Consider the following 27,699-nt stretch of genomic DNA (forward strand, 5'->3'; position numbering starts at 1 on the left):
TAGTGACAACACTGTCAATTTTTTTATGCCATCAATAGCACTAAAAACTTAATAGTACTAAGTATCGATGGTCAATTTGCCAACACTTTTCCTTCACTAGGCTTTAATCTCCGCCCTGCACAGGCAGTGGCAGGCCGTGGGTTTGCAGTCTTTCGTGATTCCACCCGTGGATGATGTGACATAATTACTCAGAATATGAGAAAATACTAAGTGCCTAATGTTACCTGCCCATGACAGTTTTAACTGCAGACTGGAAAAGGAATTTCAGAGATCGGGAAAGGAATGTAGAATGAACAGAGCCTGTGAAACCAACATAAAATGAAGAAAAAAAGAAAGAAAGAAGGGGGGACAATGCCATAACGTGCATGCTTTCTGAAGTGAAGCCACTCGAAGCGAGAGCAGCATATCAGCAAGATAAACTGGGTCACCAGCTCTTCCGAGGTCCAACGAACATCTTTATTGGTGGTTAAACACCAAACGCTACTATACAAGACTCGGCAAGAGCACTGCAGAGTTGGAGCACCTAGTACCGGATGCGGTACATGTTGCTCCTCAGTTGGCTGTAGTCAGTCAGCGCCTCGACGGGACCTGCAAGTAAACGGAAGTTGGCCATTGGTTATTACAGGCATTAACACAACAGGAGAGAAACTGTCGGTCTGCTCGTGAGACAGATTACGTACAATGGAACATTGTTACAGTGAAGCCTCGTTCGACATGAAAATTCCTTCGTTACATGTGATACTCGTTAGAAGCCTACAACAGGCAAGACCCATTGTAGATTTAATTCGTTATGTTGGCATTAGACCACACTACCATACTTTTGTGCATATATAATCTTTACTGCCAAAGCACTGCACGGACTGTTGCCTGTTAAAAATTTTATGGTGTGCGCACCATGCACGCCTGCAGGCAACAATGCGAGATACTGAAAGTGTGTAGTGCGCTGTCGTCTACCTGCTAACCACAAACACTACTACATGAAATAACTTCTTGCATGTATAGTCCCAAAACAATTTGTGAGCTATGAGAGATACAATAGCATGGGTGTGACCAGCTGGAGTTCTTTGACGTGCAGATAAAGCACAGCACAGAACGTTCTTGCCTCCTGTCTCCACCGATATGGTACAGTCATGAACCATACCACACCAAGGGCTTAATAAGTGAAATAAAGAAACGATGAATTAAGGGAAATAAAAGTGGATGAAAAAACTACTTGCCGCAGGGGGGGAACGATCCCACAACCTTCGCATTTCGCATGCGATGCTCTACCTACTGAGCTACTGCGGCGCCGTTCCCCCATCCACTTTCGTGGGTACCGAAAACGAAACAAAATCGAACGGGTTGGCGACGCCGGTACACGATCCCTACGATTCTGCCAGAGCTAAACGCTGTGCTCACTTCGTGCCGCCTGCAACAGGGACTGGCGGGGAGTTTGGATTATCATCCATTAAAAAACATACAGCTTTGGCGCCATGCCACGCACTACGCTACGCGCACTGTGATAGGTGAAGATGCTCATCACAATAGGGCGGGCAGCGATAGCTGTTAATGTGGCATGCGATGACCCACGTTCGAGACTTTTCTGTTGCCGAAATAAGAAAGTGAGTGGGCGCTACCGTTTTCACGTGACATGGGCAAGCGAGTGCTGCGAGGAAGCTGCTGCAGCGAGTGGCTACTGTTCCTAGTCACACACGTCAAATCTTGTTTACATGGGTTCTAGCAGCTGGAAAACGTTTTATGTGATCGCGGATTGGTAATGCCATGAACATTGGTGCGGAAAGATTATTTTCAGTGAATGCATCAACTAGTAAAAAAGTAGCGTAACTATATTGGGTAATTCTTTTGTGTGCATGATAACGAACGCTGGTGCCGGGAAATCGTACAATACGGGATTGTATAAACGAGATTCTACAGCGTATATACTATGTATTTGTGATATAGCATGGAAGGCCTGTATTACTAAAGCCTGTATACTAGTAAAAGAAACTTGCGAACGGTGACAATATCACTTTGCAAACTTCTGGGCGGTACAGGTGTCATCCATGCTGGTATCTTACATTAGAGCTCCCCTTTAATTAAGCGTCACTTCCTTATATTTACCTACTTACCCAAATATAACATACACATCTTTCCCAGGAAAATGGGTCTGCAAATCGCCTGCGCGTTACAACCGAATACAAAACCGCAAGAACATTTCACAAGTCTTGGTTACTGTCACAACCAATGCCACTGTCACCACCAGATGGCAACAGCGAGCTGCTTTAATTATGAGAGCTCTTTTGGAAAGCGTTTAAGCCAGGTTTGCAGTAACAGAGGTATTTCACATGTTTTTAGCATTCCAGAGATCTGCATGAGTGACAGAAAAAAGCATGCAAAGTGGTTAGCTGAGACGTTGGCCACTACATCGTTCACAAGTGTTGCCGAGGCGTTTAGGAAAATGTGGGACTCCAAACGCGGAGGACCACATGGAGAAAGACGTGCGATGGACAGTGCATAATGAATAGCTGTCTGGCTGTAATAATGCACAGTAAGTGTGAATAACTTGAGACATTCTGCGAAGGTAACTTTTACATGTTCCATACTATTCTGATCGCGAAAATCGGAGGCATGCAACATTGTCGTTATAAAATCAGGTGAGCATCATTTTTTTTTCACCCTGAACTCATAAAATTTGGCTGCACATCATATTCGAGCAAACTGGTAACAGCTGGATGTTCCTGCCAAAGCTGGAATCAACCTGCTGCAGCCCGTTGTGATTAATGTTCGCAACATGATCCACTCACCAACACCGGCAACAGCAGGGCAACGGTCGTAGAGGTACTTTGTGCAGACATCCCGCACTGTTTTCGCCGAGACGGCCTAGAAGATGGGGAAACAAAATTCAGCGTAAACGTCTGGGACATGTCGAACAATGAGGCTGGTATAGTCACGATCAAAAAGTGAGGGACCGTCCCCTCTCCATCTTCAAGTGATGCTGGCACTCTAGAGTAATAAGGCTATTACGGTTTACTCGGGAGAATGTTATGATTTACTCAGAACAAAGGTTATGGTTGCCTCAGTGAAAAACAGTAACAGCAGCAGCACTGATGGATGTGTCGACACAGTCCACTAGCAGAACAGCCTTTTTTTACAGGAGGGGGATTTGATTGCTTGTACAGACGTCCACACTTGCCTGGAGCTCTTGAGCACCATGGTGCCAAGTAACGTAATAGTAATGCCAAAGCAGCTAGTAAATTCAGGACATCAAACTGAAGACCGTGCGACTTATGTGCCCCAGTGACTTCCATTGCCTCACAAGTGTAGGTTTTAAGACCAAGCAGAAATAGTAAAAGAATACAACTTTCTTTGCCTCGCAGCATGCAGCTCAAGAGCTCTAAGCAAGAGTGTGGATGTAACTTGGACAATTCAAAATTCCAGTGAAATTCAAACAAATCTCGGAATTGTGGCTGGCACACCAACAAGTGAATTTGATTTGAGTGTGCCTTACTAAACAAATCTTTTGGCCAATTCAAACTTTCTGGCTTCCCAGCTCAAAGGGAGGAAAAATTGATGATAAGACAGTATTCATAAGGTGTGAATACGTAATTAAAATGTGCCAATGCCTCGTATAGGAGCTGCTGTGTATACTGATGGGTGCTGCCATGAGATGGCACCAGTGGGAAAGTTGGCACAGATCTGGCATAGTAGACTGACCAGAATGATACAGAACTTGTGCAGTCTGTTTGTACAACAATCTGCCATTGTCTTTTTGACATCGTTTAACTCAACTTTGGATATTTGATTTCAAGAAAACCTCAGCAACCCTGGGAGTCTGAATTAACGTGATTTGATTGTGCCTCCACCATGTCTCAAAGGCTATATTTATGTACATGTGCACTTGCCTAGCTGACGAAAAAACCATTAGCCACTGCTATATTGCAGCAAAGTAAGAATTATCCTTTTTATTTGCACAATGCTTGCACCCTGCACACTGTTCAGAAAAATTGTTTTTTAATTAATATGCAGGAAATAATTTCCCTGCATAATTATCGAACCACCCAACATTGTACAATACGTATAAATAGTATAAGTATAAATACATAAAATCGTAAAAAGTAGTGAAGTATAGTTGTAAAGTAAAATACTAGTAAAGTATAAACACATTATCTCTCACAAATACTGTGAGAGGAGAAATGTGTCAGAGTTAAAGAGGCCATGGCATCAAATTTTCGAGCTTGAAATAAAAATTGCATGTTGAACCGTACGTGCACAAAAACAAGCACATACGATACAGCACGAAATTTGCATCTGATATCTTTTACATCGCAGCTGAATCATACAGCTGCGTGGCAACATCGACTGGTGACAAAATGAAGTGCATTATCTGCAAGGTCAATGTACACCTGGTTCCACATTTTTTTTTCTCTCTTTTACATGTGCATCTTGGCGACGAGCTCAAATTAGTCGCTGTTGCTGTTCTCTGATTTGGGATGTTTTTGTCGTGCGAGTTACCGACTTGCCGGCACAATGCAATGGCTCCGCCCTTGCTGTGCCATTTGGTGCCAGAGCATACGAAACCAGTAGAGTCTGGCACAATGCATGCACGGTTTCGGAATGTTTCTGAGCAGATGACCCATTGGTGGCCCGACACTTCTTGACATCACACAAGCCGTGCCAAAATGCTCACTGCCAGCGGGAGGGTCTTAGAGGCAGAGATTTAAAACTGAAAGTTCTGTTCCAAATGCACACATAGAGCCCAGCTTTTTTTTTTTTTAATTGAGCGTGTGCGTGCAAAACCATATTGGGCCTTCTGGTCTCAGTTACGATGATAAACTGAGAATAGATGGACTGTGCCATGACCCCTTTAAGGCAAACACGAAGAATGGACAAGGCTGCTGAAGAGATCTCAGGCACTTACGTCGATTCTCGCCTCCAGCTCAGGCAGGGGAATGCGCCGTCCATAGCAGAGCATTTGCCTGTGACAAATGCACAAGGGATGAGGCATGAGACATACTTGAAAGGTGAGGAAAATGAGGACAGAAAAAGAAAGATAGGTCAACAAGCTGAAAACATTAGAAAGTACGACCTATGCCGCCATGATGGAGAGAAGCATGTTCTTGCAAAAGAAGCTTTTTCACTGCGGAAGTATCGTATTTGTATATATACAAAATACCCGTAAAGACCTTCATGGCTGAGGGTGTTACATAAGAAAAGGGGGGGGGGGGGGGGTACAGGCAACTTATAACAGAATACAGCCCATTTTTTTTGTTTTTTTAATGTCTCCAAGTGGTCAAACGAAACTGGACTATGCCGCATTTATTTTCTGTGCGAGCAGCTGCTTGGTCGCAGCAGCAGTATAATTTGATGAGGTCCTGCCGCCAGTTTCGTTAAGTGACACGCATTGCCTGCAGGATCGGGCAGCATTACAAACCACATTAGAACCTTTGCAAGGACACACATTGTGCACTGGCATCAGGATTGGCCTACCTGGTCCTCACCTCTTATTATGCAGTCTCTGGGATAGCCCCAATTTCGATTACACTGACTGCACTATCTGCAGGATGAACTCAGTTCAGTATTACACTGTCGCCGAAACTAACCCACCTTGTGAAACACATGACGGCACACCAAACTCCTCCAAGAAGGTCGGCAAAGCAAGCTTCACGTAATAAACTGTCAGATTGGCAAAAGTACCTTTGATGGCATACATTAAAAACAATGCCAGCTGAAATCTTAATAGCTGGAGCTGCAATCTTTACCAGGCTTTACCAGAAACTTGTTGGTCCCCTCGGTTACTGGAAAGTTCGTCTTGACTAGTCTTTTCATTTGCCAACACCGATGGAAGATATCGTTGACCTGGAGGACGGCGGATGCAAACAGCCAACTCTACCATGCGCTTTATGTGCATAGAAGGGTGGCACTCGGCTATTGTGAATGTTAGGAGATATCTATATATAAGATATATTAATTTGATACTAAAGTTGGTCTTGAAATACCAAACCTGGTGCCATCTACACTACACTAGAACATCATTATAGAGAGTTTTAGTTTGTCGGCAACTTCCTTAGCATTTGCAGGTTACCAGAAGCGTAAACACAAGCAGCCAGGTTGGTAGCACAGAGCTCAACCAGACAAACACTGCTTCAGAAAAACACTTCATTGCTGGGGTAGCAGCATAATCATGAACACATTGCCTTTTTAATTATCTTTTTTTTTTCTATGAGAATATGATGTGTCTACAAGGAACTGCGGTTAGATGAAGCATCACAATATGTCACTAGCAGTGTCCAGTAATCCGGACGCCATTGCATGCAACGGACATGCTCTTATAATGAATTTGAAGGCGCAGCCAAAATGACTTTGTTACATCCATTTACAGAACTATATGCCCAAGGGTGTTGATAACTTTAGACTAGGGGTGGGCAAGCATAAATATTTTCGAATACCAATTGAATACATACAAACCTCGATATAACAAATCTCGATTTTACAAAATTTGCGATGTAACGAACTATATTTCCCCATCTTAGTCCCATTGAACATTCTGCACCTTGTTTTGTGCATTTTAAGTAGGCAACTTCATGTCACAGTTTCGATTTAATTGAGTTTTTGTCCATTTCCGGCATGCACCTGGAGCCTGTATGGCTGGTAAATCTAGCAAAAAATGATGAAAATGTTGGCCGAGCAAAAAGACATTTCCAAACGTCCTTCCGCATGAAAAGTTCGACCGACAAAAACACCAATGAAGCAAGCATGCCGGGATGCAATATGCAGGAAACAGCGCTGCGCCATTTCTTGCGTAGCGACTTGCAGAGGCGGTGGGGTGCACTGCAGCTTAGAGAAACACGAGAGCTGACGATCATAACAGTGCAAGCATGCACTAGAGAAGGAAGTGGAGGGGGGGGGGAGGGGGGGCTTTCCGCCCACTCTCCCTAGCACACGCGTCTCCTCTCCTCTACCCTCGCTGGCCATGCCATCTAGCTATGTGCCAGATCTTGGAGTTAATCTTCGGCAAGTGCAAAGGACGAGCTGTTGCTCCCTCATTGTGATTTTTGTTCCTGCGTGTCTAGTGTTGGTGGTCGCGTAATCTCAAGTTTCCAAGGCACGGCGCGAAGCGTTTGCTTGTGTTGTGACAGCGAGTGTTCTTGGTCATCGAGTGATTTTTGCCTGAATGCACGTGACACCAACAAAAACTACGAACTTTACTTTGTGTAGTTGTCTCTCTGCTATCACCACATCAATGCTCCGCCTTTCTGGTGAAACTGTGACATATCTTTTTATGCGAAGCATATTACGAGAGCTCAACCCAGCTCCTCAGGCGCGGCGGTGTCGCCTTCAATACCACGTGACGCCGTGACGTCACGACAGAGGAGAAACGGGGCTCCAACTCGCGCCGTCGCCCGCGGCGTCGCGGCGGTATATAAGCAGCTGCGCTTGCCTCTGCTAGACACTCACGAGGTGAGATGCCTCCTGGAGACAGAGCTGCTCGTTGGAATGAGAAGCGAAGGTTGCGGCGTGCTACAGAGACTGTTTCTAGGTGGCTTTGCTACGGCGCAGCGACTACGCGCCCCGCATCGGACGCGGTGAGCGTCGAGCAACGCAGCGTTCGGCGCGACAACGAAATGTGCTCCTGAGCAAGCGCCGCACGCCTGAGCCGACGCCGACGACACCGGCTTTTCTGCGACACGAGCTCCTTAACGCTGTCGCGTTAAAATAAAGGCTAGTATGCTTTGCATCCTGGGCTTAACCTTAGCTAAGCCACAGCCATTTTTTTTTTCTCAGAATGAATATCTTATCTTTTCGCACTTATCTTTTTAATGTGAAGGCGCCATCTGATGACAGTTGCGTTCACCAAGTGCAGTTAGCCATGGCATCGAAGATTTATGGCACAGCGCAATGCAAAACGTTAATCGCAAGTGCCGGCCGTGAGCCAAGCCGATGCAGTGCTCTCGACGTGATCTGCATCGTGTGTGCTGGCACTCACTACCCTGCTATTATGGCCCGACCTCCTTGCAATTTGTTTATAAGTGACTACTGACAACCTACAACCCAGCAGGAATGTTCTGGCAAATTTGTGAAATTATTTTTACGGCTGAAACTTCAAAATCTCCAATTAATGAAACTCGCAATTTAATGAAGTAGTTCGCTGCAAGTACAACTTCACTATATTGAGGTTCAACTGTACTTAGCTTTGCATATCGAATAATGATACGCACAGGTATATATTAGCTAGTTTGGTCACTTTAACATTTTGGAACATCACAATTACATTGTCAGTGGTAAAGAATCAGACTAGTAAGCTGTTATACCAACAAAAGACTATATGTGGACCAAGTTACTGAGTAATTCCCACTAGTTATCTTTTCCCGCCAACCGGTGCCTTATTAAACATCAAATGCCCATCAACTCAAGGGCGTTTGACCCTTTGCCAGCAGTCGCTCAAATGCATTCGCTGTGAAGCAATAAGCTCGGATTGGGGGTGGCGCTGCAAAAGAGTACGCCTTCACTGTCTGCACCTGTGTCCCTGGCTTTTCCGCATAGCTTTGACGTCGAGTTGCTAAGCATGCCCTTCAGGCTAGATTTCGCCAGCGACCCAAAATTATCACAAAATTCAGCACGAAATCCGGCACATATTCTTAGATTAGATAGAAGCAAACACTAAAAACTGTGTGTTGATCCCGCACAGCCAGCAATACACTCAAATGTCCGTATCCAACCGAAGATCTGAGAATATTTAATACCTATTTTTTTTAGAAGCAAATAATATAATGTTCTACATAAAAAAATAAGTGAAGTCAGGGGTTCTATGTGCCAAAACCATGATTTGACTATGAGGCACGCCGTAGTGAAGGACTCCCGATTATTTCTGACCACCAGAGGTTCTTTAACGTGCACCCAGTGCACGGCACATACCCGCTTTTGCATTTCACCCCCATCGAAATGCAGCTGCCACAGCAGGGATTTGATCCTGCACCCTCTGGCTTAGTAGCACAATATTCGATTATACAGTAAAACCTCGTTAAACCGTACCCCCTTAAACAGTAGTTTCGTTTTAAAAGTAGTGAAATCAAATCCCTGACTCAACGACCATTGAACATAATGTGTCTTGTATCCGCATAAACCGTACCAGCGTACCGCGTATGTATCGGTTAACACGTAGTGTTTCGACTTTTCGGCGTGCAAACATGGCGGCAGTGCGCCGTCTCCATTGGGCGGCTCGGCAGAACAACAAGCCTTAGAGATCGGAACAACAGCCCCCAAGCGCCCCGCGCATTTGCACGTGAAGCCGCATCAACATCACTTCAGTGCCATGCCAGAGAGCGTTGTGGCATCCTGCGATCAAAGACTCATGTCATTCCAAAGCTCAAATAAAAAAAGCGCCGGGTGCTCAGCATTTAAGAAAAATTAGACATTAGTTCATGCTATCGAATGTGACACGAAGAAGTCGGCACTGGCACGCGACAAAGATCTGCTGTTGACTAGGGGGTGTGGCATTTGGAATGCAAAGAAGTTGCTCGGCAGCGCTGCTGCAACCGCGAAGAGATGACGGCTATGAGGTGCGACTTTTTGCCATCGTTGCCTCTGTTGCTGCCGAAGTGTCAACCAGCAACAGTGATGAGGACGACACAAAGCGACAGCACAAGCGATTCAGGCCCGACAGTGGCAGAAGCTGCATGTTACGTCAGCCTCGTGAATGCAATTGTCATGACGAGAACCACCTGCAATGAAAAAGGCGCTCCGTGACTTCTGCAGTGCTACCTCGCGTGTGCACAGAGAATACGTAACGCCAACGAGGTATCTGCCATGCGAGTGTTTGCCGAGAAGAGGGGGTGGCTGAAAAGCTGGCTCACAGCTTCAGCAAGTATGAGGCTGCTGTTGTCGCTGCTAGGCCACCGCAGCATCAAACGAAAATAACACTTTTGTCGTGCGAAGTGAATAAATACTGCACGTTTTTTTCCCCTTTCATCGCACTCTCTCCGAGTTCCGTTTTTGACAGGTAAGTGGGCGATCTCGTGCTATTTCGGTTAAGCAGTACTACCGTTTAGTATGTACTTTTTCCGAGTTCCGGCCAACTACGGTTTAATGAGGTTTACTGTGTTTGAAATTTTCCAATACTTGCATCCTCCCAGTTTAAACATACAAATAAGAAAACAGCTTTTGGGCTTGCTGCACTAGTTTGCGGACGAGTTAGGATGGACACGTTTGTGCAGAGCAGGCAATAAACGTTCAGCTGAAGCTGTCTGCTGTTGCACGTGACTGTAACGAAGCAGCCTATTGTGCCAGCTGCACACACAAGGATCTGAAAGGAACAGAGAGAATACCGGCAAGACACAGAAAGAGAAACAGGACGGAGAGCAACAACGCACCGGCCAATGTCTTCGCAGATGGGTGTCGAGCCATCCAGTTGCAGAAGCATGTTGGTCTTCAGCAGGTTCTTAGCCCGTGTGACCTCAGGCTCGGTGGCACTCAAGCAGATCCGCATCCTGTCGATGAGAGAGCCAGTGAAACGTCAGGTGCGGCTGTCCCGTTCAGGCGCCAATGGATTCCATCCATTGAAAATTTAGTTTCACCACATTTCTTGCATCTTCTTAATTGTTTCTACTTTTCAAATGCAAATTAATGCCCATAAGGCAGCATTGCATTAATTTTTTCGTTCTTTGCATGTCTTCATTCAAACATGTGGGAAACTCCATTTTCAGTACCATAGAGCCTCAATAAATATCTTATTACTAATAAAGCAGAATCATGCAACAGACCACCCTGCGACCTGCAAAGAAGCTTCCAAGTAAATGCTTTCCAACAACTGTGGCACTACATGTCGCAGCGCAGGAATCTCCGCTCGCTGGTCGCACAGCCTTGGCTCTGCTGCAGGTAACTACGGAAACAAGTACATATGTTTTACATGCGTGCAGGCTTTGAAAACTGTTTTCGTTATAGTGCAGTTCCACTTATGGTGTGGGTACTATAGTACACTCCAGCAATTTACAAGTCATGTATGTTGAAATGGGTAAATTTTCTCTAGGCAATACATAGACAACAAGCGTGGCTTAATGTCGTAAATATGTGAAAGCTGTGGTCACTGTAGCAAGGCTGCGCTGAGAGTACTGCAAAAGATAAGGCTTGTCCTTGTCATTCATTTCTCCTTAACCGAAATAATGCAGCCTAAGCAGCTTGACAGCTCGGCTGTAAACATTGCGCCAGCCCGTACTCACCATTCCCTCTGAATGGCATGCACGAAGAAGTCCATCTCCTCCCGACCTTCAGAGACAAAGTAGATGCCCCTGAGTGATCAAAAAGAGAAAGACAAGAATACGCAGACTAATCAGATGGAGCAGTGCAGGAAGGCAATGCTTCCACAACACGAGGGCATTCTTAACTGCATGAATGCCAGCACTTTACTACAGCGGAGAGTTTGCCAGAATACTATCTGGTTAGGTAAAATCGATTTTAGAAGTGAAACAGGTGACTAACCATGGCTGAAGCGAAACGCCATCTACATGAACGACGACATGTACCAGGGTTTGATACGGGTCTTCAAACATTGTTCTGTTCAGACCATGGTCTGTCACCTGCTTCACTTCAAACCCCACTGATCTAACACAATCATGATCAGAGTGAAGGCAAATGTGATTTTGTGACGTCTCGCTAACAAACTGAGACACTGGTTTAGGCACGAAATTTAAAAAAGCACTGCCTTTCATTTTGTCTGCTAACAGGCAAAACGTTTTTCTTTGACATATACAAGCGGTCTTGCTCTTTTGCAGCCCTTTTAAGGCCAACTGCAACAAAACTTCGGCAAATTGGTTATAAATGAGTCGCACAACAGATATAACAAATTACCGGATATTATGAAGTCGCTAAAATTTTTCTTGCCCATACCAGCATGTAGCAGATGGGTGCTTATAACAAACGTTAAATATAAAGAAAAGGTATTTTTCATGTCAGGTGCTACTTTACTATACAGTAAAATCTCATTAAGTTGGATTTTCACATGATCAAAGAAGTGTCCCAATTACCCAAATGTCAAATTATCGAGGTTATCAAGAGAACAACCAACAAATTAGCTCCCTCTGATTCAAATTCTGTTTCATTCGAACAAATCTTCACGTCCCTTCGAGCTCAAATTATCGAGATTTAAATGTATTTTCGTGTTGTTTGTGGCTCTGTTATAATGAGACTTGACTGCATAAAGCAATAATTTGCTGAACATGATCAATTCAGAAAGTACGCAGGTCGTTTGAAGTCTATCCTCATTCCCTCTAGCTGGCTGTAACCGCCATGCTCGTAGCTCACTAGTGCCGGAGTCCCCACTGGTCATTTTTGCAGAAAGATCTTTGTCCACAGCTAATCAATACGCTGCAATTCGGGGGCAAAAAAAAAGGGTATCAGGGAAGAGACGCACCAGAGGCCCGTGTCCTTGTAGCAGGTGTTGAATGACTGGAAACTATGGCAGGGGTTGTCGGGATCCGAGGCGCACTCCGCGGCCAGGCGGCTCGACACGTTGGTGCCACCGCCGTGCGACCGGTCCCAGTTGCCGATCAGCTGCGGAAGAACACAGTTTGAGTGCACCACTTTACGGGGCGACCCAGCGCACTTCGGGGAGCAGTGAATTCAGTGTTCCAGCAATGCTGACCTCCACACTCCGGCTTCTTACCTTCGACAGCCATTTGAACACTTGAAATCAGAGCTTGCTGGGTGCTGCAATATTCCGTGCTGGATGAAGAAACAGCTAGAGTTGCCAACTGACAATTTGAACATGACGAAGTGTACGAGTATCCGGAAGTCCGAAATAAAAAATTCGTCTGACAATAAGAGATATAATTCCACAGGCGGCCTAAAAAGTTGTGGCGTATTTTCAGATCATCACTTTCAAGGACACTTTTCAATTTTCTGGGACTAGCGTAAGATGCATTGGCATCTAAGAGTGACTGCATTCCTCGCACAGAACCAAGCATGCTACCTCATCACAGTGTGGAAACACTGCCGCCCATCAACGCATCTGTCGCTAGTCACGCGAAATAATGCGGAAATGGAAGTATTATCAGAAGTGATTGTCTAAGAATATGGCCCACGTTTGCCAACGCATACTTGCACGCACATAACCTTGTCTTTGGTCTAGAGATTCAGCGGCTGTGATTTTCTAGCAATGCATTTTATGGTGTCCCTTTTCATGTTTTTGCACTTCGTCAGTGGTCAGAGCGATGCTCCGCACACTATAAAGGGATCAGCCGGCCACCGAGCAAAAGGTATTGCTACAAAATCGCAGCCCTTATCTCTACCATTGTCATGCGGTCGCTACGGAGAGACAAAACTACAGTCAATGCATGAATCATATTCTTATTGGCAACTACTAGATCAACTAGGGTTCTCTAGTTTCATTGAAGCTCTGGCTCTTGATAATTTTATGTGTACTACACATTCAATATGATGCTACTCAATATAACAAAGTATATAACTTTTTATAACTTCTGGTCCATAGAACACCATGTATTTAGACCTCAATATCGACACGTGTACTTCTTTATCTTTATCAGACGACCACTTCTCACCACCTAACAAATGTTATCGCAAAGCGCAGGACGCGCCTGCATGTAAAAGAAGTTTCTTGAACGTTATCGACGGTTCCATCCGCTGTCTTTCCTCGCAACTTGTGTAATCTGATTGCATGTATGCGCGACGCAAATAGTGTAGAACTTTCTGGAAGGCATGCGGGTCCCAGCGGATACTCTGGAACATTCGACGACTGATCTATAAAAGCCGACGCACTTGACCCGCTGATCAGATTTTCAACAATCGCCGACTGTGTTTGCCGCTATCGTTGTGCTTTAAGTGTAGCTTGTCTATGTGGGCACAGGTTCGCCCAATAAAAGCTAGTTTTGTCTTTCACAGTATTGCTACTGTGTTCTCTAACGTCACTACTATGTGACAATATAAACAAGTGTGTTTATACATGATTTCAATGTAATGACATTGCACTGCCACCACGAGACAATATCAAGACAACAAATGGAAACTTCCTCGGATGCAGATGGACAAATTGCTGAGTTACAAGCGGCTGCTTGCGAACGCACCTCTCAAATCGCGTGGTGCGCAACCAAGAGTGATGAGATCCTATCACGCCCTGCACATTTTATGCTTCACGCGCAAGTAAAAGCACGCAAGGCTAAGCCAAGAAGAATGGTGGCTTGATGAGCTGATGAGCACAATCTTCCAGCACAACCAAAAGGAAAGGGGGAGAGCTCATTTTCGCAGTAATGAGATCAGGCTACCCTCCCCTCAGGCGAGGGGAAGGGAGTCTGTGGGGGATAGGTTGGCGCGCTTCTCCTTCTGTAGCACATCCGTGAACGTGCACAGCTGAGCGCGTATGCAGCCCGTGCCTCCTGTTTTAGAGTTAATCTTTGCTAAGAGTGGGCATTCCGACATGGCATGGATTAGTGTGCTTGTTGTTGCTGTCTGGTGTGTTTAGTACTGGAGGTTGCGTAATCTCGAGTTTTGGAGTCTCGTTGATGCAACAGGCAGATGAAGCATTCGTTTCCCGCCGCTAGCGCTTTTCATGATAGCGCCGTCTCACTCCAGGCAGCACTATCAGCCACGGGGGCAGAGTGGACGTGAAAGTGTGGCTGGCTTCACTTCGTACCGCCAATGTGAAGATACTGTCGACCAAGCATGAAACCCTATTTCTTGTTATTGATCCTCGAATTTAACAAAATAAATTTTTGCCTCACTCAGATTTGCTTTTTCTGACTGCCCGATAGGTTGGCAAACATTGCAGCCTCTTTCGTGCAAGGAAAATGCACGGGCAATTGTACTCATTTACATAAAAGGTCGAATTTCAGCATGTCCAATTTCAGAATAACGAAATTTAGATAAAACAAGACGAATTGGCAATTTCAGCGAATTCGTTATGTCGAGGCTTAACTGTAGTCATTAGCTGCTACACAACACCGTACGGAGAGCTTGTCTTACCGTGTTGGCCACCATGAGGGGGATGTTGTCTGGGTCAGCCCAGCCACAGCTTTCCACAGCGATGGCCACGTGCGCGTATGGCATGTCGTCGTCACGCACTCGAACCTGCGACGGAACAATGCATTGGACAGGTTGCCACGCACGCGAGACAAGCACTAAAGCGCATAACAAGATAATTCTCTATTCCATGCAGCTCAGAAGGGCTTTCTGTTGGGCGGTTACCTGCATCATATTGTGCAGAAGGAAAGAACTCTGAGAGGAAAACAAAGTACAACACGCAGAGAAAGCTCCCCAGGTTTACTGCTTGACTTGTCTAAACGAAAAAAATATAGAAGAGGGAGAGAAGGGGCGAGAGCTGAGCAATGTCCTTGCTAACTTCAATGCACACAAAATTATTAGTGCAGCATGAGTGGTACACAAAATTGGAATAAGATGGCGAAGATGTGCTGTAGGCCTGTCCAAACATTACTCTCCGACCGACAGAGTGCAAAACAAATTTGCAGACAAAATCATTTTACATTTCTTCACAAATAAAGGAAACCATCGGAATACATGCTGTGAACCTGCTTTAGCACAGGAGCATTTGAAAGTAGATGCGCAAATGCCACGTGCCAAGCCCTTGGCTATTAATTTTTTCGTGCAAAAGAAACACAGCACAGGTACCCAGCAGCAACTACCCTTGACTTAGGTATGCACAGTACCATGTGTAACTTGAGATTCAACTGGCTTACAACATTTCAAATAGGTTTGCAGCTTCACCAGTGATGGATGAAGCACTGTACGGAGCAGCCGTGGCTACGCATTTTTGCTATTTTGTTGATGCAATGAGAAACAGTGCATATAAATCTAGCGCCTTGGCAAGCGCTTTTGCTTTTGAGCTATGAGAAGTGGTGGAACACAGTTAAAAACCAGTTTAGTGAGTCAATGCAGCAGACAAGACTTGTGTCCAGCGATGTGAAGGAATGCTGTTCCATTTATGACGTACTACTGGATTATACCAGGAACAGCACACTGGCCAGCAGGCAACACACAGGACCCAGATGTGTGAACAGGGAAACCTGTGAGTGCTGCTCTACAGCTTATTTTAGAGGAGAGGTTCCCTAAGTGCGTTCTCCAAGAGCCATCATTAACTTAGAATCTGCCCCATTGTCTCTTGGGTGCATTTTTACATTGTAGTCTGGATTTAACAAATCCACCGCATGCCACATCCACAGTTCAGTAGCATACTTGCCAACCTTGAATGAACTTCAAATTTCATTACTGTGGACTTTAAGAGTGGTAAAATCCCAAGAACGTCGCACCGAGGGGGAGGGGGGAGAACGCACATGTTTTAAAGCATGCCCCAATGACACGCTTTCTTTTAGGGATACATATGCACTCTGCTTACTATGATTTCCCCTTTAGGCACAGCAAGCAACAGAAATTTTCTCACAGCAAAGATTGATAAGTGGCACTTTGTTTTTGGATCGCAATGACTTTTTTCAACGATTCTGCCATTCCTGATGATTTCGCCTGGTTCAGCAACTTGTATAAACTTATTCAATGCAAGTACCCCCTTCTGCCTCCTTTCAGCATCAGAGAATTTTCAACAGGAAGTTTGAAAACCGAAGAGCAACACTTCATGAACAGGATTTACTTTTCGTAATATTTCATGCAACACTGGCAAAATCATGAAACAAGCCCAAATTTGTTAACATTACAGGAGAGTTGGCACACGTTTAGTAGTCTTTGCGAGAAAGGCGATCACAGCAGTGGGACACAGCACCCATTGCTGTGCAATCCGTGGGCAAACAGTGTCCACATAGAATATGTCTCATCCATGCTCACAAAGTGGTCAGCAACATGCAGGATGGAATGGACGAAGGTGCTTTGCGAGCTGAAAGCCACTAGCAAATCCAGGAGCATGCATCAGCCTGGACGTCTCATTGCTGAAATATGAGAGTTGACCGACTAAATGACATAGCGTAAAAATTTAAATTAGATTGTGGGGTTTTACATACCAAAATCACGATCTTATTATGAGGCAGGCTGTAGTAGAGAGCTCTGGATTAATTCTGACCGCCTGGGGTTCTTCAATGTGCACCTGAATCTATGTGCACGAGTGTTTTTTGCCTTTCACCACCATCAAGATACGATCGCTGCAGCTGAGACTGAAGCTGCGACCTCGAGCTTCAAAGCACAACACCGCTGCCCCTGCGCTAAGGTAATGGCATAGCGTAATCGATACATGGGGCATGTTCATACACAATTAGCGGTACAGGCGCGATGACGTCAGCATGCATGGCACAGCGGGTTTCACGGCAATCTGGGAAGGCTGGTGAGGTTCCCCAACGTCAGAAAGTTTGGAAACCCTCTGCCTTAGAGTTAAGGACAAAAACACTATCAACACAACTTGACAGAAAACGATGGCCACAAAAGTGCCAACAGTCACTCCAAACCCACCTCGCTGCCGGTGAAGCGGCAGGGCAGCTCGACTGGTGGCACCTTGGCATCGTAGTCAGTCTTGACCGAGCCAAAGTGTTGCTGAGCCAGCTTGACCAGTTCGTCGTGCTTCACACCTGCGTCAAACCACCAGGATAAAGATGAGCGAGAGGCTCCCTGAGGAAGGCAAATGCTTTAAAAGAGCCAAACGGTTGTAGAGTTGGATTCACACAATGCTCACTCGGCAAACTACGGTCAGCAGTGAACATGAACGAGCCTATCCACAAGGAACACTGCAATGTCCTTGTCGACTCTAAGACGCAATGCAGACACGACTCCAGGGTTGGGGCAACAACAGAAGTGGATATACAGGTGAGCTTTGATATAACAAACACGGATAAAATTAAGCCAATTTTATATATTTCTTGCCGATGTCAGCATGTGAGAAATTTGTGCTTATAACAAATGTATTGGATACAACGAACATATTTTTGTATTGGGTTTGACTTTGTTATAACCAGGGTTGACTGCATTGAAATGAAAATAAACCACAGCATGACTGACAACATAGATTATAGGCCAAAGTTCTTGCTACACTGTGTCTCACCAACTTCGTACAGTGCAGCAAAGGCTAGGGCGCTTGTCAGCCAATCAGTAACAAGACCTGGCTGCACACTGCAGAGAAGGAAGGACCACATTTCCCTACAAAAATTATAGGGAACACTGGCTGCAAATATGGCAGTTCAGCAGCTAGCATAGGATTGATAGGGCAGTATATTGACCTACCTAAGCTTTATCCCTCTGGCTTGAAAGGGCTTTGTGACTTTGCAAACTGATTCAACAAACTATTGCGTTGTAAATACTACAATTCGCAATGAAAATGTATCCCCGCAGAGACTCTATTGCCTTGCGTTTAAAATGCTTTCCACGCATTTGAAAGTCTGGCTGGCTTTCAAAGGCCATGGGACTCAAAACCCGTATTTTTGGCACACAAGGCAGATGGTCTGCCACTAAGTCACAGTACCCTGCCCAGCCGAAAATGCATGTCTCACTGCAATGAGCAATGTCTCACTAGGGTATTAGACCCAATGTTTGCCTGCTCATTAGGAACAACAAGATTGTGTAAACTCGCCAACATAAATGCCTGGCTCGCAGCTGTGCCAAATGAAACATAAAGAGGGACGTAAACAAATGTAATGTCAAACCCACTTATAACAATACCGGTTTTAACAACATGTTGGATATAACAACGAACAGCTGAGGACACTGCGAACTTTTGAGTGTCCTACGGTAAAATAAACCACTTGCCACACTCCCATGCCACACAGATCGGTTATAACAATGAAATTTGGATACTGGTTGGACGCACTGAAAGAAAAAAGAATGCAAAGCTCTTGAAAAAGAAAAGTGCAAGCCACTGCACTTGCCTCTGTCCTGCGTGCCTTCACCACACCTGCCTTTGAGCAGTATACCCTGCACAACACGCCTTTGTCGCATCACCCTACGCATCGCCAGCCTCTGCGCGCCTCCCTTCTGTCTTCCTTCTAACCCCTAACCCCTCCCCCACCATCGGCGCAGTCAACTCATGCATGGGAGGTGTGAAAGGGAGAAGGGAGAGAGGGCACTAGGTCAGTGATGCAGCATATTTGTGCCATGTTGCATACGCAGCATGGAGGTGGATGTGGCCATTCAAGTTTTTTTACCCCCAGGATTTCGTGTTCCTTTTCTTTTCGGCACCGACATCCACTAGTCAAATTTAATTGTTAGATAGTGAATAGTACGGCATGGGAACATTGTAGGAAGCACTTTATTCAGGATGTTTACCAAGTTGACATTTCCAAATTCCCTGAGTTTTCCAGGTATTCCCTGAGTGCCTTTGCAAATTTCACTGAGCGACGGCACTGGGCACTACCGGCACTGGGCGCACTTTGTCCATATCGCAGGTCGCTTTCAAGATATGGTGCCCATGCAGGTGCGCACTTTAGAGACATCGCAGATCGCTTTCAAGATATGGCGGTTGCGCCATAAGCAGCCACCGCCGGAGTAGAACTCCTTCTCTCTCGCGTCAAGGGCGGCGCGCTTCCATCCCATCTTCCTCCCTCGTGCATGCGATATTGAGCCGCGAACGTCGGCTAACCCTCTCAAGTCAGTTGTCAGCCCATGTAGACACGGCAAAAGTATGCTTTATATGCCTGGTTCTGAAAAAAATTGCTGCTAATTTTGTCCGCAGTAGCCGATAGCCCATTGTAGCACGGTTTGTTAAAAGCGAACTTCATTGCATTTGTAAAATAGGTAGAACAAACTAAGGCTAAATTTCATCCGTCATATCCGAAAGTCTGTCGTACGCGGGTCCATTGTAACGAGTGCAGACTATGTAATCATCTAAAAAACAAAACACAATTCAGGAATAAGCAGACTCAAAGAAAAATAATGCCATGACAGGCCAAGGAGAGAAGCAAACAAAGCAGCAGCCCTTAGTTGTCAGCTAGCAAGGCAATGCAGAAGACAAGAAATATTTCTGAAAAAAATCACACAGACCTCCAGCTCCAGCTAGAACGATGCGGGGTGCCTTGTAGTGAAGAGAGATGTAGTCAATTAGGTCCTGCCTCTGGATACTCCTGCGAATGAGTGACGGGGGGAGCAACCGACATCAATCACAAGCTAGGATGTAAATAAATGCTTGTAAATTTTCCAGCAAAACCTGCCAATGTCAAAAGCGTGTCATTGCACAAGGTGCCATTTCAGAAACTCAAATCACATGAAGCATGTCAAAGTTTGTACCAAGAGTAATACTAGGCACTCTCAATCATAATTGAGCCTAATAAGGACTAAATTTCTCAATCCCGATTTAATCCTTTGTGCAGGCTCAGGAAGGGAGCCAATCGCAAGAAATTCCATCCAGATTGGGCCTGATCATGACCGAGATTGCCCCGCGTGGCTTAGTTATAAGGTAAATTCAGGACAATCAGTGCAAATATCCAGTAACTACACATCATAAATGGCTGCCAGTGTCGATTACTGTATTTACCCAATTAAAATGGGCACCTTCTTAGCAAGACAATAGGCCTGAAATTTGCCTTCATGTTACAACCAGATACGAAATCAAAATCCTGTTCATGCCACAGCTTACAACAAGAGCAAGTATTATTGCCGCTGTCAACATAATATGGAGACTTTCCATGTAGGTTGGCAACAATGAGCTGCTTTCATTACAAATGCTCATTAAGAAAACATTCATTTACATTCTGAACCTAGCGGCACACAGAACTGAATTACCCAATTTTGACAACTTAGAAACTTGTTTGCAACATTTCATAAAATGGCAAAACAGTTGCTAGTGGCATGGGCCAGTCTCCCATTTATGATGATTGCGAAGTTGTTCCAAGAAATATGGAATGTGAAACACAGAGAACGACACAAAGGACAACATGTTGAGCTCAGAGATTGCACACCTCTTAATCGAGAACATGGTGATAAAATGTTACTGAGACGTACTAAATCCCATCTGATGTAGAATAAATACTTGAGACAGCGTACATACCAGAGACATTACCTTATTTACTTGAGTAACCTGAACAACCTGCAGCAATTTTCTCTGTACTTATGTCCACTCCCACATTAGCCTTGGCATAAGAGATGCGAGTGCGAACGTTACTATAACAAGAACCTTGAGGTTTCACTGATCCTAACAGCAGTGCTTGCAGGGACAAATGCTGAGAGAGAAAAAAATTTACACAAACTAGCATTGCCTACTGTTGCTCTGCCAATTCAGAAATTATGGCAGTATGATCTTTTTTTTTTCAGAGATACAGATAAAATGAAAGCAAGTGGACAGTCGAATAAAAATAAAGAAGCAACTTTTAAAGCGAAAGCTTTACTGGCTGCGAACTTGCGATTTCGCCGTGGCGGTGCTCCGAGGAGGCACATGACGTCACAACGCGTCCTCACGACGGACATTTCTCTCTCTCTCTCTCGCTCCATAGTCACTACTGCGCATGCGCCACTAGTAGCACCGAGCCACAGGTGTTCCGCCGCTGCGTAGCGCCGCGCCTCTCCGCAGCCGCCGTTTGGAATAACGTCACACCGCGTTCCTCGTCATTGCATTCGCCTCCGCTCGCTTCGCCAGCTGCGTCGCATGTTTGATAACATGTCGGAGGATTGAAAAGGAGAGCTCGCGTGCGCCGCAACCACAGTTGAGGCGGAAGTATGAACGGCGACAATTCTGATAAGCAGAAGGAGGCCTGGAATTGACATCGGAATGAGATGAAGAGGAAACGAATCGCCCAGGAAACGGGCAAACAGCACGCCGAACGACTGGCTAAACACCGCAACATAGTTAGACAACCTGAATAACCTGGACTTGCAATCAAGATTAAGCAAGGCTAACCATGCTATGCCTTGGCTTTCGTTACACATATCCTGGCATAGCCGAGCTAAGCCACTGCCGATTTTTTTGCAAAGACAGTGTGTGTGTGTGTGTGTGAGAGAGAGAACGAATGAATCAACCAATTCAATGTTGAGTCAATGATTGTTGTGCTCCCAACTGGCTAGTGCTCTATTCTACTCTAGGAACGAGAAGATGAGGCATGGGGCTCACTTGATGTTCTCGGTGGGTCCTAGGATGGTCAGCCCAAGGGACGTGCCCTGGTAGGCGACCGAGTGCAGGTGGTCAAAGACGACCTCCTGGAGGTTGGTCTCCACCTCCTGCATCTCGCGCAGAATCACCCCACGCTCACGCTCAATCTCTGCCTCGCCAAACTTGCTGTTTTGCAAGATGTCCGCGAGGATCTCCACAGCTGCAACACATGAAAGGCAAGATACGGGGTCAATGAATTAGGGGATATCGACAACTCCTACTGACAACACATCACGGACAGGAAAAGGGAGCTAGTATTGCTTAAATGGGCACTGACAGTCAGCTGCAAACGTTTACAGAACATGGGTTCCACGGCAAATGTGAATCTCTCCTCTGGTAAAGCATGTTGGTGGATCATCGTGTAAGTCACAAAACTTCACACAGTGTAAAACTTTGAATATGAGGCTATGCGCCTAAGCTTCATGGGAATTCAACTTTCCCTCAAATCCTGTGCTCCGTGAGCTTTTGTGGATGAATCAACCTTCGCACAACAAGGCATAGTTACCAAGAGAAGAGGTCATAGAGAAGCTTACCTATGATATGAGGTCATGGAAATGAGCAAATGTAATTTGTTAGTGCATCTCAAGTTCACTTTGGGTTGGGCAGCGGTGCATACGCCACCGAGTCAACTTGGGTCACCAACTATAGCTCACAGCGATGCCTCGTTGGCTTGCCCAGAAATTTTACAGCCATTGCAAAATGGGTGCAACAGATGTTGAGCCCTTACCTGAGTCTGTAAATAGATGTCCATATTAGGGCTTTTCTTTCTTTAACTGCACCAGCCACATGAGTGTAGCTAGAGTAGGAAGTCGGCCATTTTTTTTTTAATTGGCACGGAAAAAATGTAGCTCCACCCACCTACACGGAGCCATTTTTTAGCAGAAGTGTAGCATGAAAACTATGTTTTCTACACCACAGTTTCAATGACTGTAGGTAGCAAATGACAGACAGAGATACAGGTGTTGCGAACGCGCACCACCATTTCGCCTGCAACTGTCGGTACACTACATGACGACAACAGTGAAAGTTCGCTACATAGACAGCAGTGAAGTGTTAGTGCGACCATGTATCATAAGGTGAGCTTATCTTCTGAGAAGATAAAATAATCATACTCACAGATTGCGCACACAAGGGTCAGGCTATTTCAGACTCTACGCTGTTTCATGTTCGTGCACCCTGAATTCACAGTGTAGTTAGCTGCAGTTTGTGCGTATCTACTGATGAAAGGAAACTAGTAAATTGGCCTTTGGTGTTCAGGCAAAGGCACGTATGCAGCTAGTCAAGTCAGGCACTTTTCGTCTGCTCATGCAGACGACGACATGCAATCCGCTGTGATTGGCTAGAATGCAATCTGCAAAGTGCAGCACAAGACGTCATAGCCTATGCTCTGCCTACATTCGTCAGCACAAGCCTGCATGAAGTGCAGGTAAAAATTAAAAAAAATAAAACCTGCTTTATTGTCACTGCTCATAACACTTTTTCCCTTCCCATTATCCTGGTGCAGAGAAGCAGAATAGGGTAGTCAACATCAGGTCAACGTCCCTGCCATTTATTATATGCCCTGTATAACTGCTTTCTTGCGTCTTTTTTTCCGTAATATCCCTTCAAGAATTGTACTCCCTGATCTGTTCATTTTCCCTGTATTTTACTCCTAGTATTAGTTCCTTATGTTAAGTTTTACTTGTGTTATTTCCTTAAGTGTACCTTTGTGGCCTTTCATTACTTCAGTTTTTCCTTTTTCATGTTTTGATCTTGGTAGTAATGTTGATGAGCCCTGTATTGACACGTATCTTTTGTATTAGACTTCAAAAGGCTGCTTACTCTTTCTTCTATTTTTTTTGCCTTGATTTTGTAACCCCTCTAACACTATGCCTCCATAGCACCTGTAAGGTATTTTAAATAAATAAATAAATAAATTTCTCCTTTCTTTCTCTTACCCTTGGGCATGTCCTTGGAGAGGCACTTGGCATAGTAGACGGTCTGCTCGCGCGACGTGTATGCGTTCAGGTGGGCCCCCATGTTTTCTACTTCCAGCTCGAGGTCAATCTGCGACCTTTTGGACGTGCCCTGCATTGCGAAGAATGGGAGATGAGGACAGTTTTGGACGTGTTTCCTGGACAGGGCTAGGTCAACAAATCAACGACCTTGTGGGGTCTCACACGTGCTCTTGGGACAAAGGAACAACAACACGGTGGCGTACACAATCAAAAGGGCATTCATTGTACCTTTCCTACACTAATGCCTGCTAGCCTAATTACTATATATCCACTGAACATGCCGATGGGCGCGTGACAAATCGAGGAAGTCTGACTCGCTACGACCAGATGGTGAGCGAATATGTTCGCCCCATGCTGGACACCAAAGGCATAATCGTTCGTGTGCACGGTTGGGCAAATGGTAGCACATTCGTACGATTAGTCCATTCCGGCATCGTGCTCCTAAGCCTTTCTCAGGACGGTCCCGCAAAGCATGCATCACCACTCGCCAACCCAAAGCCCAAGAGGAACAGCCCTCTGGCGCCCCGATCTTGAACCTGCTGGATATGGGTACCTGCTGCAACCCTATTTATTACTTCAAATATCATAAAAGATCTTTATAACCGGAACAAAATAACTGCATTCCTGAAATCAGCCGGTAACAATACATAACTGTGCAAATTTCACTAAAATTTTTTTAAGCAAATAAAAAAAGTAATTTAAAGTGCCTTGTCCCCCCCTTAACATGAATTAATGCGGCATTGTATGCTGCACTTCCATTACATTACATTACTTCATTACACTATCATGTAAGCAAGTGAATTCTAGATTAACTTCATTCTATCTTTGCAATTTGGTACTGAGCCAGTGTTAACTATATTGAGGTGCAGATGCGTCACACAGGTTGCACTAAATTATTTATGGCCATGCACAGAAGCTGGGATCACCTTGAAGGCCATGTGCTCGAGGAAGTGGGCGACGCCATTGTTCTTCTCGGTCTCGTACCGACTGCCCGCGTCGATCCAGACGCCCACCGTGCACGTTGGGTTGCCAGAGTCCTCGGTGGCCACACGGAGGCCATTGTCCAGCGTCGTCACCACCGTCTCGGGCACGTTCACCAGCGTCTGGGTAAAGCTGCTGGCCGCCAGGTGGTGGAGGTGGCGGTGGGGAAGCTGAGCAGCAAGGAAAAGCACTTCACAAAGAAGGCCCGCAAGGCGGCGTGTCGCCGCCGTAGCCACAGTGCAAAGAACCGCTGACACTGTAACAAGAATTAAGCCAAACCATGTCTCGATGGTTTGGAACCTCATGTGAAATCCCATAAGCAGGCCGAATGGAGTCTGGGCGAGTGAGCGCTCTTTATATTTATTCGCATTTTACTCGGTCAAAAAACACAAGTCAAGGAGCTACAACCACAAATGACAAGCGTGTGCACAAACTTCCAAACAATTTTATTTGAATAATGACACAAACTTCGATATCACTGCAATTTATCCTTACAATCCATATTGAAATAAAAAGCACTTAAGAATAAAAAAATAAAGAACCGAAGCTGTATAACGAGATGCTGGCTCTCCATCACAGTACTTTTTTTTTTTTTTGAGGATCTACAGTGAAGCATATCTGGTAAAAAAAAGTCTATAAAGGCCATCATGTGTCGTCCTCAGACACAGATACAAAAAATTATGGGGCACTTAAGCTTTGCCTTTAAGAGTGGAGTGCAATGACATTCAAAGATCCCCGACTGCTTCTCACGTTTCCCGGCAACTACAACTTCCTTAACCATAATGTTTACCGAAAAGTGCAGGCGGCGAACACTATGCACGAAGGCAAGCTTTCTGGTAGATATGCAGTCTCTTGTGTTGGCCAATCTCGGTGGAAGTGCACAGCCTTCAAGTTTGTTATTGTTTCGCAGTTAAAATATTTAACTGTGAGAAGATTTATCAAAAAAGGCATGCACTGTTGGTGTTTTGTTTCATGACCTTTGTTTGCAGGCTGTCATTCTCAAAATTCCGGGTAATAACTCTGTCAAGAATGCAAGGAGAGGTGTGACCAACTTTAGCGATAGAATAGTGCGGCATATACATATATATATGTAAAATATATGTGTGAAATATATATGTGAAAATTTTCGCTCATGGACAACTCCATCGACAACGGATTTTCTGCAACACAGGGCCCTTAATGCAATCGTGCTAAAGAAGAATAATGTCTGTCAGGGGCAATGTGTGTCGTCCTCAGACACACATGCAAAAAAAAAAAGATCAATCTGCAGCATGCTTCAACAGAAGTGCACACGTCTTTCCTTACAGTTATGTGGCTTCGGTTATTTTTTTAGTGCTTGTAGCGTGTCCTGTTAACATGTGTTTTATTGCTAAAACATGCAGTAATAATTAAGCTCGAGTGAGTTTTCGAATAAAATCCATTAGAAGTCATCACGTATGCTTTCCATTTCTTGCTTGTTTTAGTCCATCGCTTTGTGTTTGGTGCTAAAGATAAGACTAAGTTGCTACCGACCTTTCCTATGAGAGCTGCCTGGGCACAACCACAATGCCTGATCAACTTGCAAGCACATGAGCTGATGCTTTAAAAACGCTAGGAGGGAGTGGCAGCATGTGAGCAAATTGCACCTTCGCCCAACTTAAATGTAAGAATATTTCAGTGCCGGGTTCTCAGATGCATTCTGACAAATCGCAGACGGCCAAAATTAACTCTGGAGCTCTCTTCAGTGGCATCTTGAGAAATACTTTCCTCACTGTCATACATTTCTTGAAAGTCAAATAGGATGACAACGAGCTACGCTTCGCAATGTTGGAGCGTGCCATAACCTCAAGTTCACTGTCAAATGCATAAGCCAAAAGATAGTGACCAAAAGCTGACTGCCGATTCAGGCAGTTCGGATATTTTTACTCCTGTCATATCTACGTTGCACGGTGTCGAACAGATCGCATGCTCGGAACGAAACAGTTTCCGCAATATGAACCACCTCCTCAGCCAGCGTTCGTGTCTTCAGTGCAAACACAGAGGAGAACCACCGCACTGAACAAAGTTAAAAGAAAAGCAGAAATCACGTTCTTCTCATCGGGCAAGCGCAGGTTATGTGACGGCTCGTCCCAGCTCCTTTGAATGACCTGCCCCATGAACACTTGCAGCCGGCATGGCACGAAACTAAAACAGGCACTTGGTAGTGATTCAGAGCTCCAAACCCACTCCGGGCATGTGATAGCACATTCCAAATTGGGATTCTTATGCCGTATAGGCAAACGAATTGTCGCAGAATAAATGCAATGCGGTCACAGAGGGAAGGTCAATCTTGCTTCCACATTGCCGTGCGGCCCTCTCCGATCGAAGCTTTTCCGACATTGTTACGCGAGTCACAGAAGGAAGATCGCTAAAAGCGTGGCTCATAAGAACAAGTACGTTCCATATTTGAAGGCCGTGTTGCTAGAACAACTTACAGACGACTTCCTCGCGGCATTTTGCAGGAGAATCGCGGTACCCTTGAGCAGCCTCGAGGTCGCCATTTTTGCCGAGTGCCCTCTTCGATCGACCGGAACTGCTGGGTCCGCCGGAACTTGCTGGAACGTCAGGACAAACTCCACTCAAATCAGAGGCGCACTGTGGGGAGAAGCAGAACAATGGGGAATAGTAATATCATATGTCTAGCAGCATCTTATATTTTCCTTGCGCCGTGAAAAGCAATGTGACAGGACAAACAGAAAA

At 45.3% G+C, this 27,699-nt stretch overlaps 1 protein-coding gene across 1 annotated transcript; it reads right to left on the reverse strand.

The window, feature by feature from the left end:
- Positions 1 to 434: 434 nt before the first annotated feature.
- On the reverse strand, positions 435 to 27,592 carry UQCR-C1 (Ubiquinol-cytochrome c reductase core protein 1). Its single transcript, XM_065442581.2, has 13 exons — positions 27,435 to 27,592; positions 24,927 to 25,151; positions 23,941 to 24,070; positions 21,965 to 22,163; positions 19,906 to 19,985; positions 17,389 to 17,504; positions 14,947 to 15,051; positions 12,383 to 12,522; positions 11,193 to 11,261; positions 10,347 to 10,463; positions 4,898 to 4,955; positions 2,784 to 2,859; positions 435 to 588 (listed from the first exon to the last, which is right to left on the reverse strand). The coding sequence occupies exons 1-13, from the start codon at positions 27,498 to 27,500 to the stop codon at positions 524 to 526; spliced, it is 1,446 nt and encodes a 481-aa protein (XP_065298653.1). The 5' UTR covers positions 27,501 to 27,592; the 3' UTR covers positions 435 to 523.
- Positions 27,593 to 27,699: the final 107 nt, after the last annotated feature.

This window comes from Dermacentor albipictus, chromosome 6 (assembly GCF_038994185.2).
Source record: "Dermacentor albipictus isolate Rhodes 1998 colony chromosome 6, USDA_Dalb.pri_finalv2, whole genome shotgun sequence".
NCBI lineage: Eukaryota > Metazoa > Arthropoda > Arachnida > Ixodida > Ixodidae > Dermacentor > Dermacentor albipictus.

What these genes read in the sequence shown, in the direction of transcription:
- UQCR-C1 (XM_065442581.2), bottom strand. Translation starts at nt 27,500, where the DNA reads ATGGCGACCTCGAGGCTGCTCAAGGGTACCGCGATTCTCCTGCAAAAT. An exon ending in GGACCCACCGAGAACATCAA is followed by an intron (nt 19,986 to 21,964) that starts GTGAGCCCCATG and finishes ACTCATTCGCAG; the next exon opens with GAGTATCCAGAGGCAGGACC. An exon ending in CCCTCATGGTGGCCAACACG is followed by an intron (nt 12,523 to 14,946) that starts GTAAGACAAGCT and finishes GTTCTTCCGCAG; the next exon opens with CTGATCGGCAACTGGGACCG.